At 43.2% G+C, this 16,628-nt stretch overlaps 1 protein-coding gene across 1 annotated transcript; it reads right to left on the bottom strand.

Moving 5' to 3' along the window:
• Positions 1 to 252: 252 nt before the first annotated feature.
• On the bottom strand, positions 253 to 10,087 carry LOC311102826 (thrombospondin-1-like). Its single transcript, XM_084144256.1, has 22 exons — positions 9,912 to 10,087; positions 9,686 to 9,766; positions 8,987 to 9,546; positions 8,615 to 8,690; positions 8,303 to 8,395; positions 8,081 to 8,190; positions 7,632 to 7,757; positions 6,938 to 7,034; positions 6,445 to 6,618; positions 6,163 to 6,339; positions 5,894 to 6,067; positions 5,512 to 5,792; positions 5,178 to 5,396; positions 4,968 to 5,075; positions 4,423 to 4,582; positions 4,186 to 4,304; positions 3,470 to 3,704; positions 3,067 to 3,294; positions 2,671 to 2,942; positions 2,460 to 2,557; positions 2,213 to 2,352; positions 253 to 2,098 (listed from the first exon to the last, which is right to left on the bottom strand). Exons 2-22 carry the CDS (start codon positions 9,747 to 9,749, stop codon positions 2,091 to 2,093), a joined length of 3,519 nt encoding a protein of 1,172 aa, XP_084000382.1. The 5' UTR covers positions 9,750 to 9,766; positions 9,912 to 10,087; the 3' UTR covers positions 253 to 2,090.
• Positions 10,088 to 16,628: the final 6,541 nt, after the last annotated feature.

Raw genomic sequence — 16,628 nt, 5'->3', positions numbered from 1 at the left:
GGGGAGCTGCGCGCACATTGCTCCTGAGATTGTGTTGAATGTGGATAATGTTCTAAAACTGGGCCTTAGTTCATCTTAAATGATCATGTTGTTGACTCTCAAGGATACTCCCTTTCTCAGAGGGCTCCTGGGACTCAAATCATAGATTCCAGCAGAGTTGACAGAATATGGCATCTTTCCCTGTAATACTATAGTCCTGTAGTTATTAAAGCTGAGAATCCATAAGAAAGCAAAGGACACTCAAACATAATATATTTTTCCTCATGTATTTATTGTTTGGTTGAGATTACAAAATAACTGGCAGGAGTATAAACAGCATTTGGGGAGTAAAACTATGCTACAAATGTTTATAGACAAGCATCACTAACAGTAAAAAAAATATTTAAAAAAATCAGATACAAAACAAAACAATATCCAAAGACATCCTCATGTCAGTTTGCAAACAAGTTTATACAAACAGAAACACAGGTCATGTTTCTTGATAAATTATTTAAATAGCATTTATCTACACATATGAAATAACCTCTTAACATAGAACAGACAAACCTAACAATAATTTATCCATTACAAATGCACAGGACATTAATAAAGCACACCATATTTATGAAAACGTTTTTATCAATTGCTTTAAGTTGAGGAATTTTCTGCTACAAAAATATCTTACAGCATAAAAATGATTGTTCTACAGTGACACACAAAAAAAGAATCCAACCAAACTCTGCTGCTAAAAAGGTACTATCATGTTTTGTTGGTTTCAATAAAAAAAAGAATGAGGTAATATTTGTACATAAAGGTTTTCCTTTGTTTTTACCATCAGAAATGTACACACATTCTCAAGCACACAAGTCAGACATACTGTGCAAAAAGAACAATGAGATTTAAATGACACCTAATTAGTCTATTTTGGAAGGTTGGAATGAGGGATAATACTGATAATACTGCACACTGTTATGAGAGGACTTTTTAGAGGGATTTATCCCAGTTTCAAGATTCCAATTATTTAGAACAGGTTTCTATGAAAATAAGACAGAGATGATTAAAGACAAGAGATATCCTAACTCTAGGATCATGTGTCAATACGCTCAACTGATAAACAAAATATGTAATAAGTTATATACAACCTTAGTAACCATAGTACTTTCAAGGCAGGTTAGACTGGCCCATTTGGTTTTTGTCCCTCCACTTATGTCTGAGCTAAGATTAGAGAAAACAAAAAATATCTTCCTGGAATTCTGGTGAAATAGCAATTGTGTTGTTGTTGTTCGCTAGTAGTCTATATTGGCTTTTGGTGCTAGTCCTGGTTCTATGCCCCTTCCATATATTATCTAGTGTTCTTTCCTGACAAACCACTTGGCAAGCCTGGTCAAACCCTGAGGACATACTTCATACTGAGCTGAACTTCAAGGGTCTACTAAAAGCCAATTAGTTACCAAATATAACTATTTTTAGACTCAGGGGGAATTTAAAGTTATCTAGAATTTGAAATGGCTAATGCCTTGACTACAATTGGCTTAGGTGCCTTTATCACAAAGCTCTTCATGGGTAACATTCACTCTCTTTGATAGTAACAGTCAATCCATACTGTCCATGGTGCCTCCACAGTTCCTTCAACGGGTTTCTTTGGCCCATCTGTAGAAAATCTACTACTTTCTTCATTAGGAAACAACTCAAGTCCTTTTGAGTCCACAGCAGATCTGAACTAATGCTCGGAAATAAAGAAAATACTCTTCCCTTTGGACCTCCATCCAGAGAGGGATACCAACTAGTTCAGAAGTGCAGAGAAATCTGTCTGGCTCTCTTCCCATGCAGAGTACAGCTAGAGAAACTTCAGAGATTGAGAGAGAGAGACCGATTTCTTCACTGATCAAAGTTATGCTCAACCTGCTGTTAGTTCAGGGATCTAGTCATCCCAGGGCAGTCAGTTGGCCTATGTCCTGAAGTCAGTCTGCCTCAATGCTACGCACTTGCTCTCCATTCCACCAATGTGCGTGTTGCAAAGGAAAGAGTAATAAAGATATGGTCCCAGGTCATACGTTACATTTATATTTGAGCAGGTAGATACATTCTTCTAAAAGCCTCTCTGGTCCGATTTAAGAATCTGGAGGAAAAAGAGAAAGAAAAAAATCTGTTAAATCCCTGTAAGAATTCAGACTCAAAGGGCGTGAGCTAGTATGTATTTTGTTTGCCAAAACATTAATAAAAAGCATCTTACCTCTGCATTCGTATTTGAGGTCTGAGAAGTATGTCATCTCCTGAGAGAAGACATACATGCCTAGTCTTCCACCAGCATAAGTCTTGTCATAGATATTTCCAGAATCAGCCATGATTCTCTTGCCTTCATACATCACAACTCTAAAAGGAGGGAAGATGACATGAGATCATTAGCTCATGAAAGCAGGAGTTTGTGTGGCCTCGGTAAAGGCGGAGGACATTCAGAGCTAAAGGTAATCTGAGCTCACCTGATGAGTCCAGACTTGGGCCTGTGGATCAGGTGCCATCTGTAGGCGGTGTAGTCTTTCCAGCCGATGTTCTTGGGGTCGTGCCACAGAGTACGCACCTAAGAGGAGGAATAACAAAAAGACATGAGAAATGTTTCCTGCCCAGTGGTTTTCTCTCTCACTGCTCTTAGATATGGCCTGTGCTCTTAATGTGGAGTGAAGCTAAGCGTACCTGTCCAGCAGTGTCACCAGTGTGCCAAAGGGCATTCCTCAGATGCTCCCCAGGTCCTGTGGTGGAGTTGACTACTTTGATGGACACTCCGGAGTAGCCCTGAGCTCTAGTCGGGGTGTGGGACCAGTAGGTCTGTGTGATCTGCTTCCACATCACCACATAGAACCTGGAGCTGGACTGGTAGCCAAACACAAAGCCAGCGTAGTCATCATCCCTGTCTGTGTTGATGAAGAACGTTCCACTGAAGTCCACTGCGTTGAACTCATCGAACCCTATAGACAACAAAGAGAGATGGTTAGGACTTTCCTCAATGGACCCATGATCTACAAATGGTAGTTCTTTTTGTAGTTGTTTTCCTTAGTTCCAAAGGTGTTATATTATTGTTACAGTACATACCAACAGCGATGCCAGGGTCACAGTTGACAGTCTGCACCAGCTCTTTGCCCTGGTGGCGGACCACCCAGTTGGGGTCGATCTGGGAGGTGCCCTTGGGGTCCAGTGGTACCATCTGGAACCTGCGGAAGTCCGTCTCACTGATGGCAAAGTTCTCAGGGCACACATCGTATATATCAAGTATGTTGTCTTGGTCAAAGTCATCTTTGCAAATATCTCCACGACCATCACCTGACAGGAGGAGGCAGAGAAAAACACTTAGACATTTCTGCATGGAGACAACCCTATGTTAATCTCTGTGACTCTGCATTTCTGTAGAGCGTACTGTATCTTTCTAGATGAATCGTTCTATAGGTCAGTTGAATGGCACCAATGTTTGATAGAGCTACTGGAGAGTGTGGCTCACCATCAGAGTCCAGCTGGTCAGGGTTGAAGGCCAGCCTGCAGTTGTCCTTGTCGTCAGGGATACCGTCATTGTCGTCATCGTGGTCGCAGGCGTCACCCTTGCCGTCTTTGTCGTGGTCGGCCTGGTTGGCATTGGGGATATAGGGACAGTTGTCCAAGTTGTTCTGGTGACCGTCCTCATCAATGTCCTGGTTGTTGTCGCACTTGTCTCCCACACGATCTGAGTCAGAGTCAATCTGGAGGACAACACAATTAATTTAGTCTTCACAAAAGCACATTCTTACACACTTGTATAAGAGAAACTTCTCACTACTTCAATGCTCTCAGACATGATGAATGTATTTCACCACTCATCTCCCTTAATATGAGAGGTGCTATTATTTCCCTCATCCTTAAATGTACCCCCTTGTCTTCAGGTATGCTAGCAATGTCTCTTCAAACAAGAATCCTGTGTCCTTGCATCTTGGCAAGACTACACACACACACACACACACACACATTCATATCTCTTCAGAAGGGGGGAATGAATAAGGGGAGGAGGAGCATTGCACTCATTCTTCTCCCAGCTTTCACATTCCTGTCTTTCATTAAAACTGACCACAGATGCAATCTATGGCTACTGCCCTAAGAGGCGGGGGGCCTATGAAAGTTCTACATCCCTCTAAGATATTTGATAAGATTGGGTCTTATGTATTAGAAGATAAAAGCTGCAGTTACCTGGTCTGGGTTGTGCTCAAGAGGGCAGTTGTCGCAGTGGTCTCCCACTCCATCCCCGTCAGTGTCTCTCTGGTCCACATTGTAGACATAGGGGCAGTTATCCCTCTCATTTAGAATACCTGCGAAGTGAACACACACTTACATCAGTCTATGATACCTTTTAACAAGGACTTTGATAATGACTGACAGCACTGAGAGATTTCATTGTCTGATGCTGGAGGAGTGATGATCTCTTACCATCACCGTCGATATCAATAGCACAGGCATCCCCCTCTCCGTTGTTGTCTGTGTCGACTTGGTCAGGGTTGCTCTCATGCACACAGTTATCACAGCGATCACCAACGTCATCTGTGTCCACATCATACTGAGCGGGGTTGTAGACCATTGGGCAGTTGTCCTATTAGTACATTGAACATACAGTATTAGATAGGCTATTGTATTGGAAATGGGAAAAACTCTTTACAGCTGCTAGTGTGTAAGTGATTGTGCTGGAATCTGATATTTCACTAAGAAAGCTAGTGTTTGCTTACCACATACATTTTTTTATTTGATTTTTATTTGATTTCTCCCTGGCCTATTTACAGTATGCACACTATGAATTATGGGCATAAAGCCATGCTGTTTTGCACTTTTGGCCACATGCCCGAAATGATATTATTTCTCATATTTCTCCCTGACTCCTCCACTTTCTCTAGCCTAGAAGAGAAATGCCTACTGAGTGCTATGTTTGGTTTCTCTGTGGATAACAAAGTCCTGAGAGAGAGGATGTTTTGATGTCTCACCCTATCATCAGGGATCCCATCGTTGTCATCATCGTGATCGCAAGCGTCACCAAGCCCATCTTTGTCGTGGTCCTCCTGCCCAGAGTTGGGAAGGTTTGGACAGTTGTCCTGCAACAACAAAAGGGTTGGTTAGAGAGCCATAACCACAATAACACAGTGGAGAAGCTAGGAATAGACTGTGTGCAGTGCTGGGGGTGGGATCCTTCCTACTTTCTTGCAGTGGTAGGTGGCGTTCTCCACACACAGGAGGTCTTTGTTGGGCCATCCATCCAGGTCGGTGTCATCTCCACAGATGTGGCCGTTGCCAGCGTAACCAGGTTTGCACTCACAGCGGAACATGGTGTCGCTGAACTGACCCAGGTAGATACAGTTAGCATTCTTGTTGCAATCATGGCTGCCATCTTGGCAGGGGTTACGGGGTGTGCACACCTAGGGGGAAGCAAGAGATATGTAGAGTTAAGATGTGCTTCTGAGCTCCTAGCATCAGAATAAAAACAAATCCTCACATTCTTGTATTTTGTCGTGTTAGTCAAAGCTGTCTCACTTGTTTCTTGGCTGTGGCCTGCTCCACTCCCCTCCCGAAGGGCTGTGGTCCTGAGTAGCGAGGGGGGCAGGTAAGGCAGTTGTAGCCAGGATCAGTGTTCTCACAGCGGTGGACTCCGTTGAGTGTGAAGCACGCATCAGGGACCTCCTTGCACTCGTCGATGTCCTTGCAGTTGATGCCGTCTCCGGTGTAGCCCACTGGGCATGAGCCACACTTCCAGGAACCATCGTCAAAGCTGGTACACTTAGCTCCAGCAAAGCAGGGGTTGGACAGACAGCCATCTGTAGACAGAAGCAAATTGATTTTAAATACTGAACAATATTAGATTTGTACACTGTTAGGTAAAAATAACAAATCCCATCCCTATTAATAAAATGCTTACTGATAGGGCAGTCCTCTTTGCCACACAATTGGGATGTTTTGGTGTCACCCTGACATTCCTTCCCTCTGTACTTGGGGGCGGGGTTGTTACAGAGACGCTGGCGAGTCTGGAGTCCACCTCCACAGGTGACAGAGCAGGTGTCCCACAGAGACCAGGGTCCCCAGCCTCCGTTAACTAAAGTACAGAGAGAGAGAGAGATGAGATACACCTGTATCTCCAGACAGATGGATAGATAGGTACATGTGTTTAGATGCTGCTCTTCTACTTACTTGGACAAGGTGATTTCTGGCAGACCTCTGTCTCTCGGCCCTGTCCTTGGCAGTCTCTGCCTCCCATCTGGGGAGTGGGGGAGTTGCAGAGGCGGATGCGGGTGATGACTCCCTCACCACAGGTCACAGAGCAGGAGGACCAGGGAGACCAGTGGCTCCAGCCACCATCCTGCTTGACTGTAGAGAACAGACACGTAATTATTCATTAATTTGCTATTACAGTACATATGAGAGGGATGTTACTGAGAGAGACTGTAGAGTAGAAATGGTAGGTTTACTTACAACGCTTGTCACATTCCTGAGGGTAGCAGTCGCGGGTCTGCACAGAGGTGCCCTCGCAGTTGCTGTTGATGCGGTCGCAGGAGCGGCCTCGCTGCTGGATACCCCGTCCACAAGACACAGAACAATGGGTCCATTCAGACCAGGGGGACCAGCCATCCTCAGCATAGTCACTCGCTGGGGGCAGAGAGATAATGGGAGAGCTATTACCACCGCAGAGCTCAGCCAGGGGGGCAAAGGATTTGTAAAGAACGGGGCCTATTAGAATCAATTTAGCTTGGAGATTTGAGACCTGGCATTCCAAGGTGTACTCAGGGAATGTGAAGGACTGAGAAATGTTAATGAAATGTCAAATGGATGACATTTGGCAAGTTAAAATACACCTGATAGGCAGGTTGTCGAAAAAGTTCAACTTCTAGCTCAAGTCCACCTCGCAAAAAAGTACTACAATACTATTACAGCCTAGGCTTGGTTTCAACACTAGAAGAGTACTTACGGGTTCCACAACGTGGGCAGCACTCTCCATCAGGCACGGTGGCATTGGCACAGGGCATCAGGAGGCAAGAGATTTTGCGACACACAGTGGCAGAGTTCTGTAGAGAGGATTGGTGAGATTAGTAAAGGGTTTGTCTCCAGAGCAGACTGTCCGGTAACAGCAAGGGAAAATAATCTGGACCATTAACTTTGCATTACGCAAAAGCGGTTGCTGCTTTGCCAGGACTAATTGCAATGTTTGGGAACATTGGGATGGTCTCTGGCTAGGGCAGGGGGATCCCTGCTATGCTACCACCCCAGTTCAGTGCACCTGCACTGGGTTCAGGACAAGCAAGGTGCCGGGGGTCTGGAGGGAAGGATAGTGGCAGTAGGAAAGGCAGAACAGAGGGTCTCAGCAAATGTCCTAATTAAAGACACATTCTTGATACCTAGCCAAATAGATAACTACAATAACCCCACCCCCCACTCCCTACTGCTTTATTGCTATTCTCTCTAACATCTCATTAGTGGTGAGGTGATGGCTAGCAAACGGACACTGCCTGGTCACACATGGGCTTTGGTTAAGTCTATAAACATAAGAGCCCATTAGCACCTTATTACAGAAGGGGTTTAGGAGCTACTGCCTGGTTTTCACATAGTTTACTACTGCCTTGATGACTGGATAACTGCATTCCAACAAGTGTGATGACACCTACCTGGCAGGTACACTCTGTGCAGTCGTCCACGGTCCACTCATCTTTGTCCTTGTGCACAATGCCGTTGTGAAGACAGACCCCACTGTGGATGTTCATCTGGTTCATGAGCAGAGTGCTCTCCTTATTCTGCACACAGGAGGGGAGGTAGAGAGAGGAGCATGGTTTCAGACACGAGGATGGAAACTTTTACATAGCCAAGGTTCCAGTAGAAATGAATCACCTACCAACATTGTGATTAAAACATAGCTTGATTTAACTGAAGCAAATACAAATTAAATGACAGCCAAACATATCTGTGTACTCATATGGGAGTCATTAGGGATTTGGCAGGGGATGCCATTCCGGGGACAAGTGGCTGTGAAGTGGAGAGGTTTTAACTGGGAACAGATAGACTAGAGAGGGAGGGAGACAGGATGATAGTGCGCGGACAAGCTGCTTTCTGTGCTTACCACTCTGTTGAGCTCATTTGACAGCTGCTTAACAACCACACCGATTCCCTTGAGCTCCTTGAACATGCTGGCGATATCCTCACAGGAAAAGCCGCAGACCTGTTGAATATCTGGAGAGGAGAAAAGCAATCAGTTAGTTACCTACCTCCTTCACATTAACAGTTGCACACAGACAAGTATAAGCAAATGACTTTGTCCATGGAGAGTGAAGTCTGGTCTCACCTTTGGTTTTGTGGGCAGTGTAATCAGTCCTTATTGCTGGGCTGGACCCATTTACTGGGTTGTCCAGGGTCATGACATCAGTCAAAGTTGCAGCTGGAGAAGAACAGACACATGAATTTCCATGAACAACATAATAACACTCACTGTGAATTGACTTTAATGACCATAGCAATATAATTACTAGTAATTCTATTTGGTAATGGAATGCATTTAGATTTGGACAATTAACAAGCATTGGATAACATGTACTTACACAGTAATTCCAACATTTAAATGCAAAAATAACGTTTATATTTTGTAATTCACACTTACAGCTTTGGCATCCCTTATTGCGTAAAATCGACTCCAAAGTGGTTCCAAAAACGAAGCGCAAGTTCTGAAGCACTCCCTGCAGATGTACACATTCCATTTAGAGTTATTCCATATTCACACATTTACATCTCTTCAATACATTTCCTAAGGGATCATAATAGCCTATTATAAGTTTTACGTCAAATATTAGGTTACATCCCTGTGAGTGTGACTATCCTCGCGCACAAAACGCTGCGCTGTGCGCGATAGCCTCCGGACAAGTTTAGGCCTACTCAGACTAGGCTATAACTTCAGAAGTGTAACATTTATTTGTATATAATTACAACATTATTTGCAATGTATTTATGACCTCATAAATCAATTCATATTTACCATAAATCTATCTTTCACAGCTCCTTTTCCGATCCTCAGACGGGCAATGTCGGCAACCTCATGCGTCAGGACCTTTTGGATGGGCACATCCATTTCTGATATATTGATCTCTTCACACCCCACGAACAGCTGGGCACGATCCTCCTGAATGAACAGCGTGATATTCTTCCAATGTCCGGTCGCCAGATCCGCATCTTCTATGGACACTACCTGTTGCTTGTTCCCGGTGGAGTATACCACATCCAGAGTTTGCGCCTTGCCATTAGAAATTATTTCGAATAACGGTCCTGATCCGTCATCCTTCTCCACAGTCAAAAGACTGCCCCTGGTTTTCTTGAACTGCTTGAAGTTGACCAGGAGAAGGAATCCCCTCTCAGCTTGTATCGAATCAATGAGGTCCCTGAAGGAGATCTCGGGAACCGGGGGGATCAGGTCTGCGTTCAGGACCTTATAGGCTGGGCTGTAAGGATCTGCGCCTTTTACCAAGGTCACTCCTTGGTGCCTTTTGTTCACTTTCACAAGCTCGAATAGGTCGTATACACTGTTATCATCTCTACTCTCTGTGAAGGGAGAAACTGTAGTGAGTCTCTATGGGCAACTTCGAGTTCACAGATAAACTATTGCCAGAACTTTTAACAGAATAATTTAATTATTGATTTTAATATTTATATATTTAATATAACATTTCCAAAAACTAACCTGCCACCCTGCTGCCCTCACAATTCCAAAGCACCAAAAGGAGAAAGACTCCTGTCAGCTTCATCTTGAAACCTCAGAAATCTGTGTAAACCAGAAGGTAGAAACACAGTTAAATATGTATTGTCATTTAGACACTTTTCAAGATTACAGTCCAATTATAAAAACGTAATAAAAAGCTTATAATACATGTTATTCGAAGAAAATATTATGATTAGAATTTACCGACCTGAATAAAATAAAATAAATAAGTCACAGATGGATAAGTTGAAGAAACTCCTTGATTATCAGAGCTTCGTTGTCCCGTTATTTCTTCTTTAATTCTCAAATGTATTCCCTTTGTTGAATAGTCTTAGAAATCTTAATGTTCGCTGAAAACTCTCTTTCAAGTTCGTTCTGTCTTTATTCCGATGCTCAGACTATTCTACTAACACTGTGGACATAAGTGCTATTTAAATAGTTTCGTGACATTCCTGAGACAACATTTCCTCCAATCAGAGCACGGAAGGAAAAAGGGACGAACTTATTACCTCACGACGCTGAGCGTAATATCCGAGACATACACATGGAAAATAAACTTTCAGAGCCGATTTCCATCAGTGGATAAATATTTTATAGACGGACAGGGGCCAAGTGTGCCAACCCGTCATTTCCTGTAAAAAGTAAGCTACCTTACTTGTGAAATATGCTTCTCTCCTTATTTTCATTGTCACGTTTTAATAACATTTCATATAAAATGGATCAGAATAAACCATGTAGATCCCCTTAAAATAAAATAAAAAAACATGTGGGTGAAGTTGTTAGCCCATATGTTATGAAGGTAATCATATATAAATGGATTTTTTTTTACTTTAATAAGCTATAATGGCAAAATATATAACATAAATATATGTGAATAGGCCTATGTCTGCTTTTTGAGAGGATGTGTATTGCTGGTCTATTCTTCTTGCCATTCACAGTTCATCCACTGAGAGCCGTTGTGAGTTTAGGCTACACCTTTGAGTTGGTCAGACTTTCCACTAACACATACACTGAGTATACAAAACATTAAGAACACCTGCTCTTTCTATGACAGTATACAGTGCCCTCCGTAATCATTGGGACAGTGAAGACTTCTTTCTTCTTTTGGCTCTATACTCCAAAAGACTTGAAATCAAACAATGACTATGAGGTTAAAGTGCAGACTGTCAGCTTTCATTTGAGGGTATTTTATCCATATCAGGTGAACCGTTTAGAAATTACTGCACTTTTTGTACATAGTCCCCCCCTCCATTTTAGGGGAGCAAAGGTATGGTGCCATATTCATAGCACGCAATGGCTACATCAAGCTTGTGATTATCGTGAATAATGATGAGTGAGAAAGTACAGACACACACATTTCATACCCCCAAGACATGCTATCTTCTCACAATTACAATAACAGGGGAGGTTAGCATTTTGGGGTGGGTATGATATGTGTATCTGTAACTTTCTCACTCATCATTATTCACGATTAATTCAGGATTATCCACAATCATGGTAGCATCCACATTCATATAGAAGTGTTTAGAAACATATTCTATTCTTATTTACAACAAAAGTGACTTTAAAATGACACAATACATGATTTACAAAGAATTTCTATTGGGCACAAAATAATCTGAAACAACCAAAACAAACAGCAAATACAGTCGTGGTCAAAGGTTTTGAGAATGACACACATACTAATTTTCACAAAGTCTGCTGCCTCAGTTTTGATGATGGCAATTTGCATATACTCCAGAATGTCATGAAGAGTGATCAGATGAATTGCAATTAATTGCAAAGTCCCTTTTTGCCATGAAAATGAACTTAATCCCCAAAAAACTTTTCCACTGCATTTCAGCCCTGCCACAAAAGGACCAGCTGCCATCATGTCAGTGATTCTCTCGTTAACACAGGTGAGAGTGTTGATGAGGACAAGGCTGGAGATCACTCTGCTGATTGAGTTAGAATAACAGACTGGAAGCTTTAAAACGAGAGTGGTGCTTGAAATCATTGTTCTTCCTCTGTTAACCATGGTTACCTGCAAGGGTATTGCTTCATTGCTTTGCACAAAAAGGGCTTCACAGGCAAGGATATTGCTGCTAGTAAGATTGCACCTAAATCAACCATTTATCGGATCATCAAGAACTTCAAGGAGAGAGGTTCAATTGTTGTGAAGAAGGCGTCAGGGCACCCAAGAAAGTCCAGCAAGCGCCAGGACCGTCTCCTAAAGTTGATTAAGCTGCGGGATTGGGGCACCACCAGTGCAGAGCTTGCTCAGGAATGGCGGCAGGCAGGTGTGAGTGCATCTGCACGCACAGTGAGGCGAATACTTTTGGAGGATGGCCTGGTGTCAAGAAGGGCAGCAAAGAAGCCACTTCTCTCCAGGAAAAACATCAGGGACAGACTGATATTCTGCAAAAGGTACAGGGATTGGACTGCTGAGGACTGGGGTAAAGTCATTTTCTCTGATGAATCCCCTTTCCGATTGTTTGGGGCATCCGGAAAACACCTTGCCAGGGCGGATTGCAGAGGTCTTGAAAAAGAAGGGTCAACCCTGCAAATATTGACTCTTTGCATAAACTTAATGTAATTGTCAATAAAAGCCTTTGACACTTATGGAATGCTTGTAATTATACTTCAGTATAACATAGTAACATCTGACAAAAATATCTCATAACACTGAAGCAGCGAACTTTGTGAAGACCAATACTTGTGTCATTCTCAAAACATTTGACCACGACCTCTCCAAACTTCCATCCAACACATATGTAGGGTCATAAGCTTGATGTAGTCATTGCGTGCTATGAATATGGGACCAAATACTTAACTTTTTACTACTCTAATTTTTAAATGGTTCACCCGATATGGATGAAAATACCGTCAGATTAAAGCTGACAGTCTGCACTTTAACCTCATAGTCATTGTATAATTTTAAATCCAAGTATAGAGCCAAAGAAGAAAAAATGCTTCACTGTCCCAATAATTATGGAGGGAACTGTAGGTAGGAGTAAAGTGACTAGATAATAGACTGAGCTGTAGCAGCATCGTATGTGGAGTAGTAGCAGCAGCATATGTGGTGAGTGTGGAAGTGTGAGTGTGTGTGTGGCGTCAGTATGCATGTTATGTGTGTGTGGGTGTATGTAGTGTGTGTGCATATGTGTGCGTTGGGGTGTCAGTGTAAGTATGTATGAGTGTGTGGGTAGAGTCCAGTGTGTGTGCATAGAGTCAGTGCAAGAGAGTTAGTAAAAAAAAAAGGGTCAATGCAGGTAGCCATTTGATTAGCTATTTAGCAGCCTTGTTTAGCAATCTTATGGCTTTTGGTTAGAAGCTGTTCAGGGTCATGTTAGTTCCAGACTTGGTGCACTGGTACCACTTGCCGTGTGGTAGCAGAGCGAACAGTCTATGGCTTGGGTGGCTGGAGTCTTAGACCATTTTTTAGGCCTTCCTCTGACAGCGCCTGGTATAGAGTGATGTACTGGGCCGTACTCACCACCCTCTGTAGTGCCTTGCGGTCGGGTGCCTTGCAGTTGCCATACCAAGCGGTGATGCAGCCAGTCAAGATGCTCTCAGTGGTTCAACTGTAGGACTTTTTGAGGATCTGAGGGCCCATGCCAAATCTTTTCAGCCTCCTGAGGGGGAAGAGGTGTTGTCACCCTCTCTTCACAACTGTGTGGGTGATGTGGATACAGAGGAGTCGTGTACGGCCACGCAGTTGTGGGTGAACAGGGAGTAAAAGAGGGGACTAAGCACAGACCCCTGAGGGGCTCCGTGTTGATGGTCAGCGTGGCGGATGTGTTGTTGCCTACCCTCACCACCTGGGGGCGGCCCATCAGGAAGTCCAGGATCCAGTTTCAGAGGGAGGTGTTCAGTCCCAGGGTTTTGAGCTTGGTGGGGACTAAGGTGTTGAATGATGAGCTATAGTCAATGAACAGCATTCTTACATAGGTATTGCTTTTGTCCAGGTGGGTGAGAGCAGTGTGGAGTGCAATAGAGATTGCGTCATCTGGTTGACTTCAGGTCAGGCGATGTGAGAAGACATGTTTGAGAGGTCCCAATGAAACTTTAATTGTAACTTTTTTTTCTTACATGCTGCTGTTAGTTCTTATGTGGATGTATCAGTTGGTTATATTATTTTTATCACTTTTCATGGTACCATGAGCAAGACCAACCTGAAGAGAACTTCTACGACTAATACATGGTCGAAGGCCGAACCAACTACTCGAACACAGACAATGGTTGCTGCCTTGTCTATGACCATGCTTGTAGTAGAGCTAGCTAAACAAAGAAGTAGCCTAAAAGAGGATATGTCTTCTCTCATCAGCGCTTCACTGGCACCTCTCCAAACTTCCATTGACGCCTTTCGAGAAACAGTCAACACGTTTGGGCGACGCCTCACTACACTAGAAGGTTTCTCCACTGACAACACCGAGCGGATTGCCGAGCTAGAGGCAGCTGTATCTCATATGAAAACGGCGAACACAGCTCTACTTTCCAAGGTATATTATTTGGAGAATTATACCAGAAGCGAAAACACCCGGATCGTTGGCGTCATGGAGGGAATTGAGACTGGAGTCAACCCTGTGAAATTTTGTCTCCAACATGCTGGTGTAAGTGATGGATAACGGTGTCTTTGATAAGCCGCCGGAGCTCGACCGAGCGCATAAATCCCTCGCCCCCAAACCCAACTCAGGGGAACGGCCTATGGCGATCATAGCCCGCTTTCATCATTACCAAGACAAGGAACGTGCAATGCGCTGGGCGAGGGAGCATCAACCAAAATTCAGTGGGTAAGATATACGATTCTACCTGGACCTGAGTGCCAATCTCGTGAAGAAAATAGCTGAATTCAAGGACATCAAAACCTGTCTCTATAATGAGGGGATATAGTTTCAGCTCCTACACCCTGCCCGTCTTCGTGTCTTTTATGAGGGAGAGACCCTAATTTTTGACACACTGGCCGAGGCTAAAGCATTCTATGTCCGGCGCATAGAGTAAAGGAAGCGGCCCAGCTGGCTAGCAATGGCGGGAGGGATATGTGGCTGGCTACTTTGCTAGCTGGCAACGGACTGATTTTTATGACATCCACTGGGATATTACTTTTCACATGAAAGCAATGTTTGTTTTTTTCTCATTCCGGGAGCACCCGATTACATCTTTATTTTTTAAGTTTTATTTGACTGAGATTAGTGGCAAAGTTAGCTAGTATGTCACAATCAAATTGGCTGGTAAGCGGGAGCTGGCACACTTGACTGTTTTTTAAATGTATTTTTACACGGCAACAAGATGAATGCTTAACTCCAGGAGCACCCAGGGATATCTTTATTACGTCTATACTTGGCTGAGAAGATTTCAGAAAACAGAAACATTGGGCTGACTTGCTAACATGGCTAGCTACGCACAGCAAAAACCGGAGTGCTGAAGGACTGACTTGGCTATTTGAATGTGGCGGTGGATTTAGCTAAGCACTTCTCCACCATTTCTAGCGGCTAGCTGGCTGAAATATAGCTTGACATATGGACAACTACCTAGCTAGCTAGTACATCTAGAATCAACTGAACGAAGACCTGTATCCATGTAAGTGATTTTGGTGGGCTGACTAGCTTAGCTGGTACTAGTAATACGTTAAATATCCAACGTGAGTTTGTTTTTGTTTGAACTAACTTAAGCTGCCATTAGCTTGTCATTTAACGTTACCTCTCTAAATACTATTTACTAATGCTACAATCTTAGTGTTTGACTCGGGTCACTTTCTTGTTTTCATTTGATTTCATGTGATTGTAATGCCTTTGTTTGATTGAGTGGGTGTTTGGATATATTTAGCTTTCGCCTCTACGGAGGTTCATGGACGTTGGAGTATTTTGGCGTTTGTGGGGTGCGTTCCCTGCTGTGGTCGCGCTGCGCCTGAGTATCCTGTTTTACTCCTTGTGGTTGTGGACACAGTTGCGCCGTGCAGCTGCAGGAACGTGGCGTGGAGCGCGCCCCTAACACGATCCATGGGCGAAGTCTTGACTAACAGAAGCATTGTATTTGGCTATTTGCGTTTGTTAAAGCCAATGGAGTATGTAACTGATCGACAGTTGAGTGACACTGTTAATATTTGAGTTTAAACCACTTAAAACTGGCGTTGTAAATAATTGGGAGCCCTCTTGTGTAGGGTAAGTTAAGTGGCAGATGGTTAACCGGGAGTTTGACCCTATTTGGGGAAGCCTGAAGTCCGCCCTAGAGGCGAGCATAGGACAGTGTTATTTTGTACAGTTTATTTTGTTGTGTTATTTTGAGGGTTTTATGTCAGGAGGGTGGGGGGACGTTGTTTGCCTTCATTAACCATTTGATTGTTACATATTCTGCTTCAACAGTATTTTCTCTAACATTTCGGTACATGCTTTTTGTTTTGTCACAGGATATGATTGGTGGTCTTATACAGGGTTTTTATCTCTATTCCTGTTATAATTTAGTATTCTCAATTTTTAATGACAATTCAGATATTGGGGTGGGAGTTGGGGGGTCAGCTATTAGGTTTACAAGCTGGAACGTCAAGGCAATGAACGGCCCGGTTAAACGGGCTAGAGTATTTGCTCATCTTAAGAATTTAAAAACTGATATAGCATTCTTACAAGAAACACATCTGTGTACAGCAGATCATGGTAGACTCCGTAAAGCTTGGGTAGGACAAATATTCCATTCAAAATTCAATGCTAAGGCAAGGGGAACAGCAATACTTATTCATAAGAAAGTACAAATTACTGCTGCTGATATAATATCAGATCCACAGGGGCGTTTTATTATGGTATCTGGTTCTCTCTTTCACACCTGTTTTGCTTGTAAATGTGTATGCTCCCAATTGGGATGATGTTGAGTTTATTAACAAACAAATTTCTTTGCTGCCCAATCTCAATTTACACTCTTTAATCTTTGGAGGCGACTTGAATTGTGTGATCCA

Source organism: Coregonus lavaretus, assembly GCF_964263955.1.
Source record: "Coregonus lavaretus genome assembly, chromosome: 27".
Lineage (NCBI taxonomy): Eukaryota > Metazoa > Chordata > Actinopteri > Salmoniformes > Salmonidae > Coregonus > Coregonus lavaretus.
Note: the sequence above shows the minus strand (reverse complement) of the source record. Positions and strands in the feature narration are given on the sequence as shown.